The sequence below is a fragment of the Rhineura floridana genome, chromosome 18 (assembly GCF_030035675.1).
Source record: "Rhineura floridana isolate rRhiFlo1 chromosome 18, rRhiFlo1.hap2, whole genome shotgun sequence".
Taxonomy (NCBI): Eukaryota; Metazoa; Chordata; class Lepidosauria; order Squamata; family Rhineuridae; genus Rhineura; species Rhineura floridana.
This window is the reverse complement of record NC_084497.1, coordinates 28,287,581-28,302,395: the sequence shown is the minus strand read 5'-3', so window position 1 is coordinate 28,302,395 and position 14,815 is coordinate 28,287,581. Positions and strand designations below refer to the sequence as shown.

Sequence of the window (14,815 nt, the reverse complement as noted above, 5' to 3'; positions counted from 1 at the left end):
CTGCACAGATGCATTTGTGAAAAATGCAATATATAAATTGTCTGCGATTGTATTCTGGTGAACGGTAAGAGGAGGAGGGATATTTGCTTCCCCGCTAATATCCCCCTCCAAAGGAAGTGTCTAAAATGCGCAGTGAGACCCTGCCACCTGTAAGTGCCCTACACCCACGTCAAGAAAATCAACAGCAGCAGTTGTTTGGTTGTTTTCATAAACATTTTAATGTAAAAATCTGTTGAAATCTGTACAACTATGTGCAGAAAAACCAGATGTCCTAGAAGGGCCGCCTCTCGTAAATAAATACATACAGCTCTTAGAAAGCTCCTCTCCGGCGCCAAGATTCAATCCGCTTTGGGTGTTACACCAAAACAGGGGACGAAGATGTGTACCTGCCTCACGGGTGCAGCCGCTGATAAAATTTTAAATGGGCTAGCCAGACTTACCTTCAGTTGACAGAAAAAAGAATGAAGCCAGGTTGTTGTTTTTTAAGTAGGGCTAGTGTTTTTAATGGAGATTTGGTTTTTTATGGACTAATCCATAAATCTCCTTTTATGGAGATCTGTTTTTTTAAAAAGGTGAAAAAATGGCTCAATTCAGAAGGAACACATTCAGTGCATGGTCAAAAGGCATCCTGGTTTTTTAAAAAGCTCCTTCCTGTCAGAAGAGAATGGCAAAATACTTCAAAACATTTTGTATTTTTGAAAAGAAAAAAGGAACCTGGTTGCAAAATGCTCCTGAGCATAGACAGAATGCCTCTGTCTTCCCAACAGGAAAAAAAACTCTCCAAGAAAATCTTTGTTCCATTTAGAGGCATGGCACTCTTAGCAATCTAAGATAATTTTAATGCATTTTTTTTAACAATGGTGTTACCTTGCCTTCGTTCTGAAGTGTAGTCTATTCTGCCACCTCAAACTCTTACTACTTCACTGTAGGCCAAGCCTGGGGTGTGGTGTGGGGGAACAGTTGCAGCAGTTGCCACTGGGGTGCCAAGAAAGGGTGCCAAATTATAATTTTTTTATTGTTAGATGTTTACAAGTAAATGGGAGGCCCTGTTTGGATGTTCTTCCTTGGAACGCCAAAATGCTTGGGGCTGCCTGTGAATGGAAGCTACAAGGCATCCCTATCAGAAGGCAAAAGCAAGGTAGCTTGCCAGGCTGGTGAATTTTGGGCATCATCAACGGGTGGGAAAGGAGTGGATAGAATCGGTTGGGGTGAATCTCCTGTTCAAGCCCCATGGAAACAAAATGGGCTGCTTAGCGAGGCTTATGCGGGAGAAATTCCTGCAGGATCATGCCCCACATTAAACGAGAGGAATGTCAATTAGGAGGATGACGCATTCTGCCTCAAACGCCAAGATCTCTCTGGTAGATCTCCCCTATATTGGAACTAGAGGCCCTCAAGAGGTGAGTTCGTGCGTCTTAAGAATCTGTCTTAACAAATCTGTCTCTGAGTGAAGCTGTTCAGTGAATTCAAGGGATTCCTCAACCCTGGTGGAGATTTTCCTGCTGAGGAGTGAAGCTGGCAGGAAAAGATCCCCCCCCCCAATTTCTTTGTCCTTCTGGAAGAAGCAGCTCTAAGGATCAAGAAAAGACACGGCGATGTAGCGGGTCCCTTTAGTGGTAGGGAGGCCCTCGTGGTAATGTGTCAGACGGCCGGGGTGCAGGAGGGTCCACCCTTTCCGGGGTGCTCTGACGGAACAGTTGTACCGCAGGAACTGGCAGCCTCCGCCCTGAAGGGAAAGAAAAAACACAGAAAGGGTTCAGAGGAGAAAAAGGAACTGTTGCTATTGCTGACCCTGGAGGTCAGAACATGGAATGAAGTTCCCAAGTCCACCTTTTCTCCTGGAGGGAAGAACTGACCATTTGTCGAGTCACTCTCCGAAGGAGAGGGCAAGACACTCTTTGTTTAAAAAAATCACAACTTTATTTTGAAATACGTGTTTAAAAAATACAGGTGCCAAGACGCTGGGGATGTAAAGCATTGCACGGCGATGTTCTGCGTGGATTCTGGCCATGCTCAAGAATAAAACTCTTTGGGGTAACAACTAACCTGAACCAGTGGCAACCCATTATTTCCTCGTCAATTTCTTCTTTAGTAAACCCACTTGTTGATACCTAGATTGATTTTGTCAGGCTTCACTTCCTCCGTCTTCGTAGAGAGACAGTGTGTGTGAGCACTAGCCTATGTATGCCTGTACTGAGAATGGCTTTGTCTCCCTGTAGTAATAAACCTTACATTTCTTTGTTCCTTCAACTACCGGGTCTTACTGGGCTATTTATTTCTGCACTCTACTGCAATATATACCAAAGTTTGTGGACCGGTTCAGACTAAACCCTAAGCCAAACCATGGCTTAGCATAAATGTGCGGGTTCCAGGATAGGAGATTGCGGCCACTTTGCTCCTCCCTGATCGTTTTGCTACTGTGCTGAGCTAAGCCATGGTTTTGCTTAGTCTGTTGTCTGAACCAGGGCTGGTGGTTTAGCTTTCTCCAGGAGCCATAACTGAGGTTTGCTCGTGCATGAGCCTGTTAGGTTCCAGACAGTCTTTCATCTGGAAGTATAGTTCCACGGGCACTTACTTCATAATCTATCCCGACGCTGTTTAGAGCGATGTTGATGGTGAAGGTGGAGGCGTCGTGGTGCGGCATCAGTGAGGGCTGCTCATCGGGTTTGTACCGGACAACAAAGGCCAGTTCAAACTGGGTCTGTACCAGCAGAGAGGACACATTGTGAAAGGTGGCACCACAACAATCCTAAGGCATCTGGCTGTACGTCTAAGGCATATAGGGCATCATGGCAGGACAAATCCTCCAACCTGTGTTGCATTTCAGTGGAATCAATGGGTGGCATCCAACTAACTCCTACTCAGAGCAGACCCATTGAAATCAATTAGTGTTAGTCATTCACTTCAATGGGTCCACTATGAGTAGGACTAGCATTGGCTATAACCCTACATATTTTGAACAAGACTGGCAACACTTTGGGCAATGCCAATGCGGATTCAGTCATCAGCCTTGAACCTTCATGCAGGCTGTACTTTTTTGCAATGAAAAGGTCATCTAGCACTTTCTCTTTGGGGACAATCAGTTCTGAAAAGGTTGTAAAAACGGCTTGAGGGAAGGTAGGGTTGAGACATCACAGTCACCAGCCAACCAGTGCTGTGCGCAGCTGGCTTCTCCAACAAACCTGGCCGAATTTATTTTCCCTGAGGTTGAGTCTGGAGAGACGTAGGTACGTCTGACCAGGAGAGCTGAAGCTCAGTGAAAGGGACATGCTTAGTGGTAAAGTACATGTTTTGCATGAAGAAAGTTCCGGAAAGTTCAATGACCAGCCTTTCTAGGCTGGGAAAGTCACTTGTCTGAAACCTGGGCGAGCTGCTGCCAGTCAGGGTTGAGCTACATGGCTCAATGGCTTGAGTCCATATAAGGCAGCTTAGGGACATAGGGAGCTGCCTTATACCGAGTCAGGCCATTGGTCCATCCAGCTTACTGTCTACACTGACTGGCAGTGGCTGTCCAGCCCTACTTGAAGATGCCATTGGGGATTGAACCTGGGACCTTCTGCATGCAAAGCAGGTGCTCTGCCAGTGAGCTTTGGCTCTTCCAAAGCACAGTGGTTGTTATTTTTAATGTGTATTTGTACAAACCCCAAGGTTCCTAGTTCCCCCTGCAGCTCCATCCCATGGCAAGCCCTGGACTGTGCCCCGAAAGTCCTCAAGTTAGGAAACTGAGGATCTTGCATTCAAATTTTACTGCACTGTCAGTTCCTGCCAATTATAACTGGGACATAATTTTCCACCAAAATAAACAAACTGGCTCTTACCTTCGTGTAGTATCCAGGGTACAGCTTCTCCGTGATGGGTGCGATGTAGTCCAAGAGGAACTTGTACCACTCCCGCTCAAAGCTGATTTGGTTCATGTGGATGTCGATCGTCGGGACGTTTTCGTACCCCCCCAGGATCCGGCTGTCCTGCAACGTTTATGGCACAAAGATGATGGCTCTTTGGAAACCCAAACACTGAAATTTTTTTTTTTTTTTTTATTTAACAAAATTTATATACCGTGTGATTGTAGGAAACCTCTAAGCAGTTTACAAAAAACATTAAAATGTTCAATATAACAGTGAAAAACAATTAATTAAAAACATTTTTGAAATAATTAAAAGAGCAATTGACTAAAAAGATTAAAACACATCAACTTCTATGTTCCGGATAGGCTTACCTAAACAAAAAGGTTTCAGGCAGGCACCAAAAAGTATACAGCTATTTATTTATTTAACAAATTTTATTTCTAATATAACATTTATATCACACCTTTCCTCTGAGAAGCTCCCTCTCCATTTTATCATCACAATAACCCTGTGGGGTAGGTTAGGCTAAGAGAAAATGAATGGCCCAAAGTCACCCAGTAAGCTTCATAGCCAAGTGGGGATTTGAACCCAGGTCTCCAAGGTCTATTTTATCATTAGACACAAAATGTCTAATTTTTTAATCATTAGACACAGTTAAAATGTGGAGTTGGAAATTTTTTTGCACAGTTGGTAAGCTGATAAAGTGCAGTTGGAAAAACGGGGAAATTAGACACATTACGTGTATGTGTTTATTAAGCACTTAAATGACAGGCAATGTTAGGGACAGCATGTATACAAATGATATAAGGCTAGAATGTGCTCATTTTCCCATCCTTAAAGCAAACTGCCCAAACCATATTAAACCACCTTCTTCTTTTGGGCCCCTTATTTACCCTTCAGGTAACACTTTGTCGCATCCTTGTAAGTACCTTTAAAGTACTCCCTGTCCACCTTTTAAGTTTCTTGCTGCATAATAAATAAGAACTAGTGACTCCTAGGGAGAAACTGCCACTGATATGCAAGGGTGGAAGCAGGGAGCAAAGCATACTCTTCAGTTTGGGGGGTCTGATGTGGAATTTATACATTGGGAAAATCTGCTTTAAAAAACTCCTACAAGGTCCAAGTTCAACACTCTAGCCACTACACTAAAAAGAGGAGGGGAGGGTGATGGAGGTCATTTTGTTTCAGACTCTGGGCCTCTCTTGGAGAAGTCTGGAATCACCTTCTCCGTGATTATGGGGCAGGGCTGTCAGGGCTGGTGCCAGAGGGCAGCCAGGTTGGGCCTTGGCCGAGGGCCCCTGAAGGGACCCTCCTTGGGGTGGGTAGGTAGCGGTGCGGATCACGGGAGGGAGTTCTGAGGCACCCCCCCCAAACTGCTGTGCAGACTCACAACAGCCACCTGCAACTGTGCCTACCTCTAAAAGTAAATGCTGGTTGCCAGGGCGGCACCAGACATGCCAGGGTCTGTCGCACTGTGGGAGCAAGTCTGCCATCAATCAACCAAGATGGCGGCTGAGGTTTCCCTAACGGCCTGATGCCTCTGCCACCATCTTGGTTGATGGCAGGGATGCGCACGCATATCTCAGTGGTAGAAGAGCATCTGCTTTGCGTGCAGAAGGTCCCAGGTTCACTCCTCAATGACATCTCGAGGTAAAATTGGGTGTAACTCCTGCTGGAAAACCTGGAAAGCCACTGCCAATCAGTGTTGGAAATACTGAGCTAGACAGACCAATGGTCTGCCTCCATAGAAGGTAGCTTCCTATGTTTTTAAAACGGCCCTTCATTCAGAACCGCGAAGGCTAAAACCTTTAAGTAAAGACCAGAGCACGCAGAAGGCTCCAGGCTCAATTCCCAGCATCTCCAGGAAGGACCCCCTGCCTGAAACTCTAGAGAGCCACTGCCAGTCAGTGTCGACAATACTGCGCTAGGGGGACCAACGGCCCCGACTCAGCAAAAGGCAGCACTCCACATTCCTGTGATATACAAACAAAACAAATGAAGAAAAACCCATATCCATACAATCATTCGTCTGTAACGATTTTAAAATATTGTTGTGTGCATGACCCAATAACTTTGGTGGAGCTATCAGGAAGGTTGCCTTACCGTGTTGTCTCCCCTGGACCACTGGCCAAAATTCTCCATCTCTTCTACTAGTTCATTGCAAGCCGTGTCAGTAAAAATTGGGAACCAGTAAACATCTGGGCAGGGCTAGCAAGAGAGAGGAACGGTAAGAGCTTAAAGGCATTGGACAGGAAGACGAAGGAACAAAGGAATTGAAATAAAGACCAATTGGGAACCAAGTGAACGTCTCTGGAGAAGGAATTCTATTATTTATTTAAAATATTTCTATCCCACCCTTCTACCCTATAATAGGGCACTCCGGGCGGCTTACAATAAGATTGCACACACACATAATAAAATTGTACACAGTAAAGATCACAGGTGCCACCTGTGAAAAGGCCACACACAGGCAGCTACCCAAAGGAGGGACACTCGAAGCAGGCAACTCCTTGGTTTACCACTCAGTGTTCTGCCTGCTCTGATGGTCCGCTGCACCCCAAATCAGCCCCAATTTTTGAAAGAGTCAAGAGCTGTTTACCGTTTCTACCGATTTGCCCTTTAAGGCGTCAGTGTAGTTTTCGTGAATGTACTTCTCCTTCCAGTCCTGTGTCAGAAGAACATAAGAACAAATGAAAATTGGGGGTGGGGGAGGTCCACGCGCTCTTAAATCATTTCTCCTTGTGGTGTGATGACTAACAGACGGGCAAGAAAGGCGGCCCCGGCGAGCCCTTGCGGTGGCTGAGAGACTTATTCCACAAGGCGGGAAGGACAAATGTTCCACCATCTACCACCCAGCGGTTGGAAGATCTCACTGCCCTTTCTGTGTTTGGATTGTCTGTGTTATAATCATCAATGTCACTTAGACACCTCTTTGGACATTTGGGCGGCTTACATTGATGTATATGTTTAAAGCAGGATTGATGGGATATCCTTGTTAGTGTTAGCTGGCAGTTGACTTCTCTTGTTCTTTGTAAGTAAAATTTGTTAATAAATAAAATTATTTTTATTGTTTTTCCTTTCCCCCCGTTATAATTGCAAATAAAGAAAAAAGAAAGAAAATTGGGGGGGGGTGTTGCATGATTCATTAGTCATTCTTATTTTTTTTTTTTGAAAAAGACAGGTATCCAGGGGCTCAGGTTTGCCTGGGAACCATACACTCTCACTCTAAAGGCTTGGGAGGTGGGTTCAAATTGGAACACAGCCGCAAGCGTACTGGGTGTCCTTGGGAAAATCACTAGCCCCATGCCTCCCAAATGTTTGCAGTTGAATGAAAATTGGAAGCCCCCACCCACATAAGAAGAGCCCTACTGGATCAGGCTAATGACCTATCTAGTCCAGCATCCTGTTCTCACAACAGCCAGCCAGATGCCTATGGGAAGCCCAAAAACAACACCTGAGTGCAACAGCACTCTCCCCACTTGTGACTCCCAGCAACTGGGAGTATTCAGAGGCATACTGTCTCCGACACTCTTTAAAACTTTCTGGAAAACCCACATCACTGCTGTACACACACCAACAGGAACACAGGATGTTTCCTGTTGCTCAGCATACACATTCCCCGCCCACCCACACTATAGTTTTTCCTTTCCTAACTGGCTCCTAGAGAAATCTAATTGGCTGCTAGGTTTTACGAAAGCCATTGACAGCTGACTTATCCCATAAGGGACGCCTCACCTCCGGGTTGCTGAAGATCTGCCAGAGGTCGTTGTGGAGGTGGATGGTCTGATAATTCTCCAGGGAGAGAATATGCCCAAACTGTTGCTGGTTCGTCACAAAGAGGAAGATCCCCTGCAGGGCACAGAGGAAAGGAGCCCTCGCTAGCAGCAGAGAACTAGTATCCCACAGAGCAAATCCACCCAGGAGTTCATCTCCAGCTGTAGCCTACTGAGTGGACCTCCTTTTTTGCCCTCCCAGAAAAAAAACAGCGTCTCACTGCACCAACCTGTTTCCGGATGTTGTGGCAGAACGCCATGTCTGCATCGAGTTTGCCGCTGCGGAAAAGGTCGGTCTGAGTGAGCCGCGATCTCAGGATGCTGCCTTTCAGCAGGTAGACGCTCGAGATGTACGGGACATTCCAGCGGCCGCTGAGAAAGGGGGAAGAGATGGAATGAGGCACGAAGAGAAGCTGACCACCCCCAAAAAACCTTTTCCAAATATAATCACTAGGGCTGTAATGTTTTTAGTTTCACATTAAGATTTTTAATTGGTCAATCAGCTAAAATATTGATTCAAAATCAAAGAGGCATCATTTAGGAAAAAAAGAGAAAGATTGTTGTTTTTAATATCTGATCTTACAAAAACTGTAGGGTTAGGCACCATCTAAGAAGGAGCTTCTTCCTCCCATCTCTCTCTCTCTCATAGGGAGGAGGGAATTCCAAAATGGTGCCTGCTATAACACATCTATTTAGTAAATTTATAACCTGCCTTTCCTTCCAAAGGGAGCCCAGGGTGGCAAACAAGAAGTGATAAAACAATGAATACATCTTTAAAATATTTTTAAAAGAAAACATCTTAAAAAGAATTCCAGTCTGACTGCAGACTGGGATAAAGGTATCTGCTTCAAACGCTTGTTGAAAGAGGAGAGCCTTCTGCAGGCATGTGTTTATTACCATGAGTGCACGGTAGAGGCGGAGGAGTTTGGAAACTTCTGCTTGTGATAAACCATATCTTGTTATGTTCTTTGGACCCAGGACTGAATGATAGTTACAGACAGGACAGCTTCAGTAAATACAGTTTGGCATTGTGTTGTTTGAAACTAATCACAGTTGGTGTTAACCAGTTTGTTTTGTCCAGATGACACAACAAACCATGGTTAAGCAATAATGGAAGCAGAAGCTTCCAAACTCCTCCTCTCAGACATGTGACAGTAAGGGTGGGGGGAAGAGTGTGTGAGCCTGAGGCTCACTGCAGCTTGTTCGTACTTGTCCACATTGTGCTAACTATTATTTATTATTTATTAAATTTATACCCCGCCTTTCCCCCCATAAATAATAATAATAAACTATGGTTCAATTTGACACGAGAGCAAAAAACTATTCTTCTCGGGTACGCAATGGGGGGGGAGTGTGAGCCTGTGGCTCATTGCAGCCCATTCCTACTCCTGCATGTGGTGCTAAGCTGCAGTTTAGTGTGGCATGCAAATGCAGCCACAGCTTCATCTGAAACTCACACTCGCCGCCCTTGAACAATATCCACGTAATCCTCTGAGCGGGCGTAGTAACCGTCGGCACTCAAGGACCCCCAAAAATTCGACCATAGCTTCCCAAGGCGGCTCACAAGTGGGGCAATCACAAACCTGTCCGGGGAGGGAACAGAGGAAAAGAAGTAAAAAAAAGTTGGATATTAGTGTTTATGTGGACTCAAAATGTGGGAAAAATTTAGGTGCACACAAGTGGAGAACAGTGGGATAATGGACAGGATATCCCCAGCTGTCTCTCTACTTTGCACTTAAAAATAATCAAAATCAAAACCCAATATTCTGCACCAAGATTAACCTGTACAACTGGTATAAAATTATGCAAAGTACATTATATATTCTGTTGTTTACTGTAAAAAGGGAAAAGGAACTAATCAGGACAACGAAGTTCTCAACCCTGGAAACCTTACTCAGCATCTCCTCTGGATTCAGAGACCCTGCCATGCAATGTCAAGCATGAATGCGGTGGCACGTTTGATTACGAACAGCCGTTGCCGCGATCACATCACTCCGGTGTTACAAGATCTACCCTGGTTACCAGTTGTTTACCGGGCCCAATTCAAGGTGTTGGTACTAACCTTTAAAGCCCTATACGATCTCGGCCCAGCTTATCTGAAGGAACGCCTCCAGCATCAACAAATATGCCACCTGACTAGATCAGCCACTCAAGACCTTCTCTCGGTCCCACCAGTCAAAACAGCTAGACTGGTGCGGACCAGAGAGAGGGCATTTTCAATCGTGGCCCCCACCCTCTGGAACTCTCTCCCTTATGATCTTCGCCATGCCCCCTCCCTGCCAAGTTTTCGCCAAGCCTTGAAAACCTGGCTATTCAGGCAGGCCTACAAGACCCCTGGGGTAGCCTAATTTTATTGGTTTTAGCTATGGGTGGGTTCGGTTTCGTTTTATATGGCAGTTCTTGGGTTTTTATGTAGTTTGTATGTTGTATTTTACTTAATCTTGTACGCCGCCTAGAGTGGCCGCTTGTGCGGCCGGATAGGCGGCCTAGAAATAAAATTTATTATTATTGTTATTATTATTATCACCTCTTTCATAAGGGCTAGAAACGTGCTTCTTTGTAATTTCAACTATGAAAGCAGAGATGCTCAAGAAACTGGAGTCTGGTTTTTCTTCTTTTTCCTGAGCTTACATGGAATTGTGGAGTGAGAGGGAGTCATATTTGCTTTAAACTTTTTTTAACACTGAATTTTAAATTGTTGTCAGCTGCCCTGGAACCTTATGGTAAAGGGCAAGTAAGAAGTCTAATAATAATAATAATAATAATTAAAAAAAAAAAAACTGCTGTCCCAGAGGATGTTTGTTCCAATCTAGCAGCTATATTCAGACCTTTCAGTATTGAAAGACCCTGGGATGTATGCAACTGAGTTTTGCTCAGGGTAGACCCACTGAAATTAATGAATCTAAATTAGACACGTTCATTAACTCCAACGAGTCTACTTTGAGTAGGACTAGCATTGCATACAACCCCCATGGCCTCCTCCTTGAACTAAGCCACCCATGGAATGGGAAGCCGGCTGAAGGCACTCACTTGTTCTGCTCAATCAGGATCCGCAACGAGTCTGGGTTCTTGAGCACTACTACGGCATCCAGGCTGAAGTAATATTCGCAAACAGGGTCCTGCCTGCACAGATCCCTAGGGAGGCAGGAAGCAGACAAGCCAATCAGAGTGTGGCTGGCTCAAGAGGTTTTAAAGAGCAGATACCTGGAAAAGCTGCCACCGCCGCTGCCTATACCTTGTCCTATCTCTTACCCACAAGCAATCAGGAGAGAAACATAGAAAGTTGTTTTATACTGAGTCAGACCAATGGTCCATCTAGCTCAGTATTGTCTACACTGACTGGCAGCAGCTTTCCAGGATTTCAGGCAGGAGCCTCTCCCAGCCTTGCCTGGAGATGCCGCCAGGGACTGAACTTGGGGCCTTTTGCATGCAAGGCAGATGTTCTACCCCTGAGCTACGGCCCTCCCATTTTAGCGTCTAGGGCAGACGAAACACTTACGCGCCCATGTTCCGAGCATCAACATTCTCCATGCGGTCGCCCGGCCCTACCACTTTGACGGAGCGATAGTCTTGTCCGTGCCTGTTCACAAACGCACCCACCTGGGAAAGCTGATGCTCCTCCTGTGCGCAACACAAAGCAGAACGGTGCACGGAGTTACGCCGGAGTCATGGCTGGTTGCACGACTGTGCTCGCTGGCTGAGTGCCTGACAAGAGCTTGTAGAGCAAAGGCTTCTGGGAGGCGAACAGCCTTCCTCTAAGGAAAGGATGGCGTCACTCACGCAATTGTGGATGAACAGCTGGATCCGTTTCTTTGGGTAGCGGAGCTTGTGCAGCCGTTTGAAGAACTGGGTGAGGAAGGGGGTGGGCTGCTCAATGAAGATGCCGATCAGAACCAGAGGCAGTGCATCTTCCTGCATTCAGGTAAGAGGGGAGGGGGAATATGAGCCAGTGTGGTGTAGTGGTTAGAGCGTCAGGCGAGGACCTGGGAGATATCAGGGTTCAAATCCCCACTGGGGCGTGAAGCTCACTGGGTGTGACCTTGGGCCGCTCACTGCCTCTCAGCCTCGCCTACCTCACAGGGTTGTTGTGAGGACAAAATGGAGAGGGAGGAGACCAAGTGTGCCACCTTGACCTCCTTGGAGGAAAGGCAGGATATAAATGTAATAAATAAAAATAATTAAACACGAAATAAAATAAAATAAGATGAGCCCTGCAGGATCAGACCTAAGAGAACCAGCCAGCCCCGGACTTTGGTTCCAGGCACTTCCTTACCCTGAGCCAGGCCAGATGCTTCCAGGATGCTAGTGAGCACGTAAGGCTGTGCTGGATCAGCCCGAGGGCCGCATTCCCTTCTGGGGCCCCCATGTCAATGGTGGGCGGGGCCAGAGGCAAAAGTGGGCGGAGCAACAGATGTAAATTTCACCTCTGTACAATAGGCTAGTTTCTACACACACTCACACACCCCTCTCTCTATCCTCCAATCCAGGGAAGGAAGAGAGGGTCGTAGTTCTGGGGAGACTCAAGGAGGGTGCAAATCAGGGCTCCCCATCCCTGCCTTTCAGCCTCCAACTCCCCATCCAGCCCCTTGGCTGCCCCGATAAGTGCTAGCCCCTACCTTCACATCCGCAAGGCTCTTCAAGCCTTCGTTGCAAACCGCGCAGCCTTTCTCAAAGGTCCAGACCTGAGGGATGTAGTTGCCCAGGTAGTTCAGCTGCAGCTTTGCGGGGAGAGAAAGATTTCCGGATCCTTATTCATGAAGCTGAAATGCTGCACTCTGTGAAGACGGTTCTGCAACCAAGGACATTTGTCCTTCTAGTCTTTAACCCAGGAAACTGCCTTGCACCACCATGTCAGAGATTAGACTGGCATTGTCTACTCTGGCTGGCAGCAGCTCTCCAGAGTCTCAGGCAGAGGAGGTCTTTCAAATAACCTGCTACGTCATCCTTTTAAGAGAAAATGGCAGGGATTGAAGCGGGGAGCTTCTGCATGCAAAGCAGATGCTCTGCCACTGAGCTATGCCCTTCTCCTAAGACGTAGGAAGCTACCTCATACCAAAGCAGAAAGTTGCTCCATCTAGCTTAGTAGTGACTACACTGATTGGCAGCGGCTCTCCAGGTTTTCAGGCAGGCGACACCTGCAGCCTGAAAAAGCAAGGCCTCAATAACATCCTGCGTAAACAGCGTTTGTTCAGCAGAAACAAGTTAAATCATGTGAAATTGGCATCTTTATACTCTGCACTAACCAGGGCTTCTTGTTTCCTGCGTGCGTGGTTCATGTGTGCTTCCTAAGCGTTATTATTATTAATATTTATTTATGTATTTATACCCTGCCTTATGGCTGAAAGGCCCTCAAGGCAGCTTACAAGAAAAACACAAATACAGGAAAACATCCATAAAACAATTTACAAAATTAAATAACATTAATAAAAAACAGCAATTACAAAACCTCCAATGAAAATACAGTGTGGCATGTGCTTCTCTGTCTCCACTGAAAAACTGGAACCAACTTCCACACATTTGGGGCATCAGGAGCAGTCCTGGGTCCTGTGATGTAACATCCTGATAGGCTGTTAGAGCCCAGTGACTTTGCATTTTGATCTGCTGTTTAATCAAGATAATAGTACTGAGCTCTGGTCCTTCCCTAAAATATGTTGTGGATAGAGATGTGAAGGCCTGGAAAAAAACTGGAAAAAATAGGGAGGAGAACCCGTTTCCCCCTGAATTCTTCCAGCATTTTTTTCCGGCCCTTCACATCTCTAGTTGTGGGGCAGGCTATGCCTTATATGGAGGCAGATCGTTGCTCCACCTTGCCCAGATTTGTCTCCTCTGAGCGACAGGCTGTTTCCCACCCCTGTAATCTGATCTGTAGGGTAAAGCATGCATAAAAATGCAGATATTCATAGCAGTAAAAATGCATTATATTAGGCGAAACAGCGTTGCAAAAATGTACATATTAGGCAAAACTGCATACAAAAATGTGTATATTTGGAGAAAGTCACACTAAAATGCTGATAAATTTTGATGGGGATTTTTTCACAAATTGGTGTGGAAATGCATGGAACTGGACTTGAGCTTGGAAAAATACAACAAATGGAGAGACCCTGAAATGGACAGATTTACCTGTCCCTATGAGATGCTCAGCTCCCGGTTCCGTCAGCCAGCATAAACCCACAGCAGTCTGGTTTCCCACAATTCCCGTCCTTCTCCCCTCCCGCCCTCCAGTTCAAGAAGAGAAATTTCTGTTCTGATTTCTGCCATGGTTCCAGAAAGTCCTGGCCCGGCTTACCTTGGTGGGGCCGTTGCCGTGAATGACAACCGGGAGGGTGTCAAACGCAAGATTCCGTGCTCTCACTCGCCCGTTTTCAAACTTCAGAACCACCTCGTCTTGAGAAGACAGAAGGGAGGGGAACAACGGAATGCACACATGACTGTGTTCTCCCATGCTTTTTATAGCAATTAGCAGTGCGGTCGTACAGGACAGGAACCTAGAAAGCAGCCTTGCGTCAATTCAGCACAGCTCGGCCTGATGGGAGTTGAAGTCCAAGCTGCCTGGGGAGCATCGGAAACTGACTTATACAGAGACCCATCACTCCACTTGGCTCAGTACGGTTGACACTGACTGGTGGCAGCTCGCCAGGGTTTCAGGGAATCCTCCCCAGCCCTACCTGTTCTTCATTTTGTATTACTGTGCTGATGGATATTATTTTTAAATTGAGACTGTACCCTACCCTTGAATCACTTGCGATAAAGGGTGAGCTAATAATAACAACAATTTAAACAATGTTCTGATTCACTAATGCTGCCAGGTGTTTTCAACTGCATCCCGATACACACACACTCAGATCTAGTTTTGGCTCCTGCCATAGCCTTAGGCATGGATCTTTGTTGTTACTTGCATCAAGACCTCGCCTGGCTTCCACACCTAAGACTGTCTGCTGTCGTTCAAGGCATGTGGAGATCAACCCAGCTAAGCAAGATAACAATGGCATGGCTTATGAAACTGCAAGAACCCTCCCCCCCCCCCCCAAAAAAAAAACTCCTTGGCCTCTGCTCTGCAAGATGAAGCAAGAGCTTTAGTTCTGGGGATGCAGCATGAGAGTGACTGCAAAGGATTCTTTGAGGCTTTGCTCAACCCTCCAGTCCCTAGGATGAACCGAACCATGCCGCTTCCCCCCCCCCATGCCCCCAGTGGTAATA

General features: G+C 46.2%; 1 protein-coding gene across 1 annotated transcript in view; it reads right to left on the bottom strand.

Annotated features, from left to right (window-relative positions):
* Positions 1 to 182: 182 nt before the first annotated feature.
* PLOD1 (procollagen-lysine,2-oxoglutarate 5-dioxygenase 1) overlaps positions 183 to 14,815 on the bottom strand; it is a 22,697-nt gene continuing 8,064 nt past the window's right edge. Inside the window, exons 7-19 of the mRNA XM_061600642.1 lie at positions 13,905 to 14,002; positions 12,235 to 12,336; positions 11,399 to 11,530; positions 11,118 to 11,239; positions 10,649 to 10,753; positions 9,076 to 9,201; positions 7,849 to 7,990; positions 7,581 to 7,694; positions 6,445 to 6,510; positions 5,949 to 6,053; positions 3,819 to 3,965; positions 2,576 to 2,701; positions 183 to 1,726 (exon numbers count right to left, since the gene is read on the bottom strand). Coding sequence (XP_061456626.1) covers positions 1,571 to 1,726; positions 2,576 to 2,701; positions 3,819 to 3,965; positions 5,949 to 6,053; positions 6,445 to 6,510; positions 7,581 to 7,694; positions 7,849 to 7,990; positions 9,076 to 9,201; positions 10,649 to 10,753; positions 11,118 to 11,239; positions 11,399 to 11,530; positions 12,235 to 12,336; positions 13,905 to 14,002 — 1,541 coding nt within the window. The 3' untranslated portion in view covers positions 183 to 1,570. The remainder of the gene's footprint in view (positions 1,727 to 2,575; positions 2,702 to 3,818; positions 3,966 to 5,948; positions 6,054 to 6,444; positions 6,511 to 7,580; positions 7,695 to 7,848; positions 7,991 to 9,075; positions 9,202 to 10,648; positions 10,754 to 11,117; positions 11,240 to 11,398; positions 11,531 to 12,234; positions 12,337 to 13,904; positions 14,003 to 14,815) is intronic.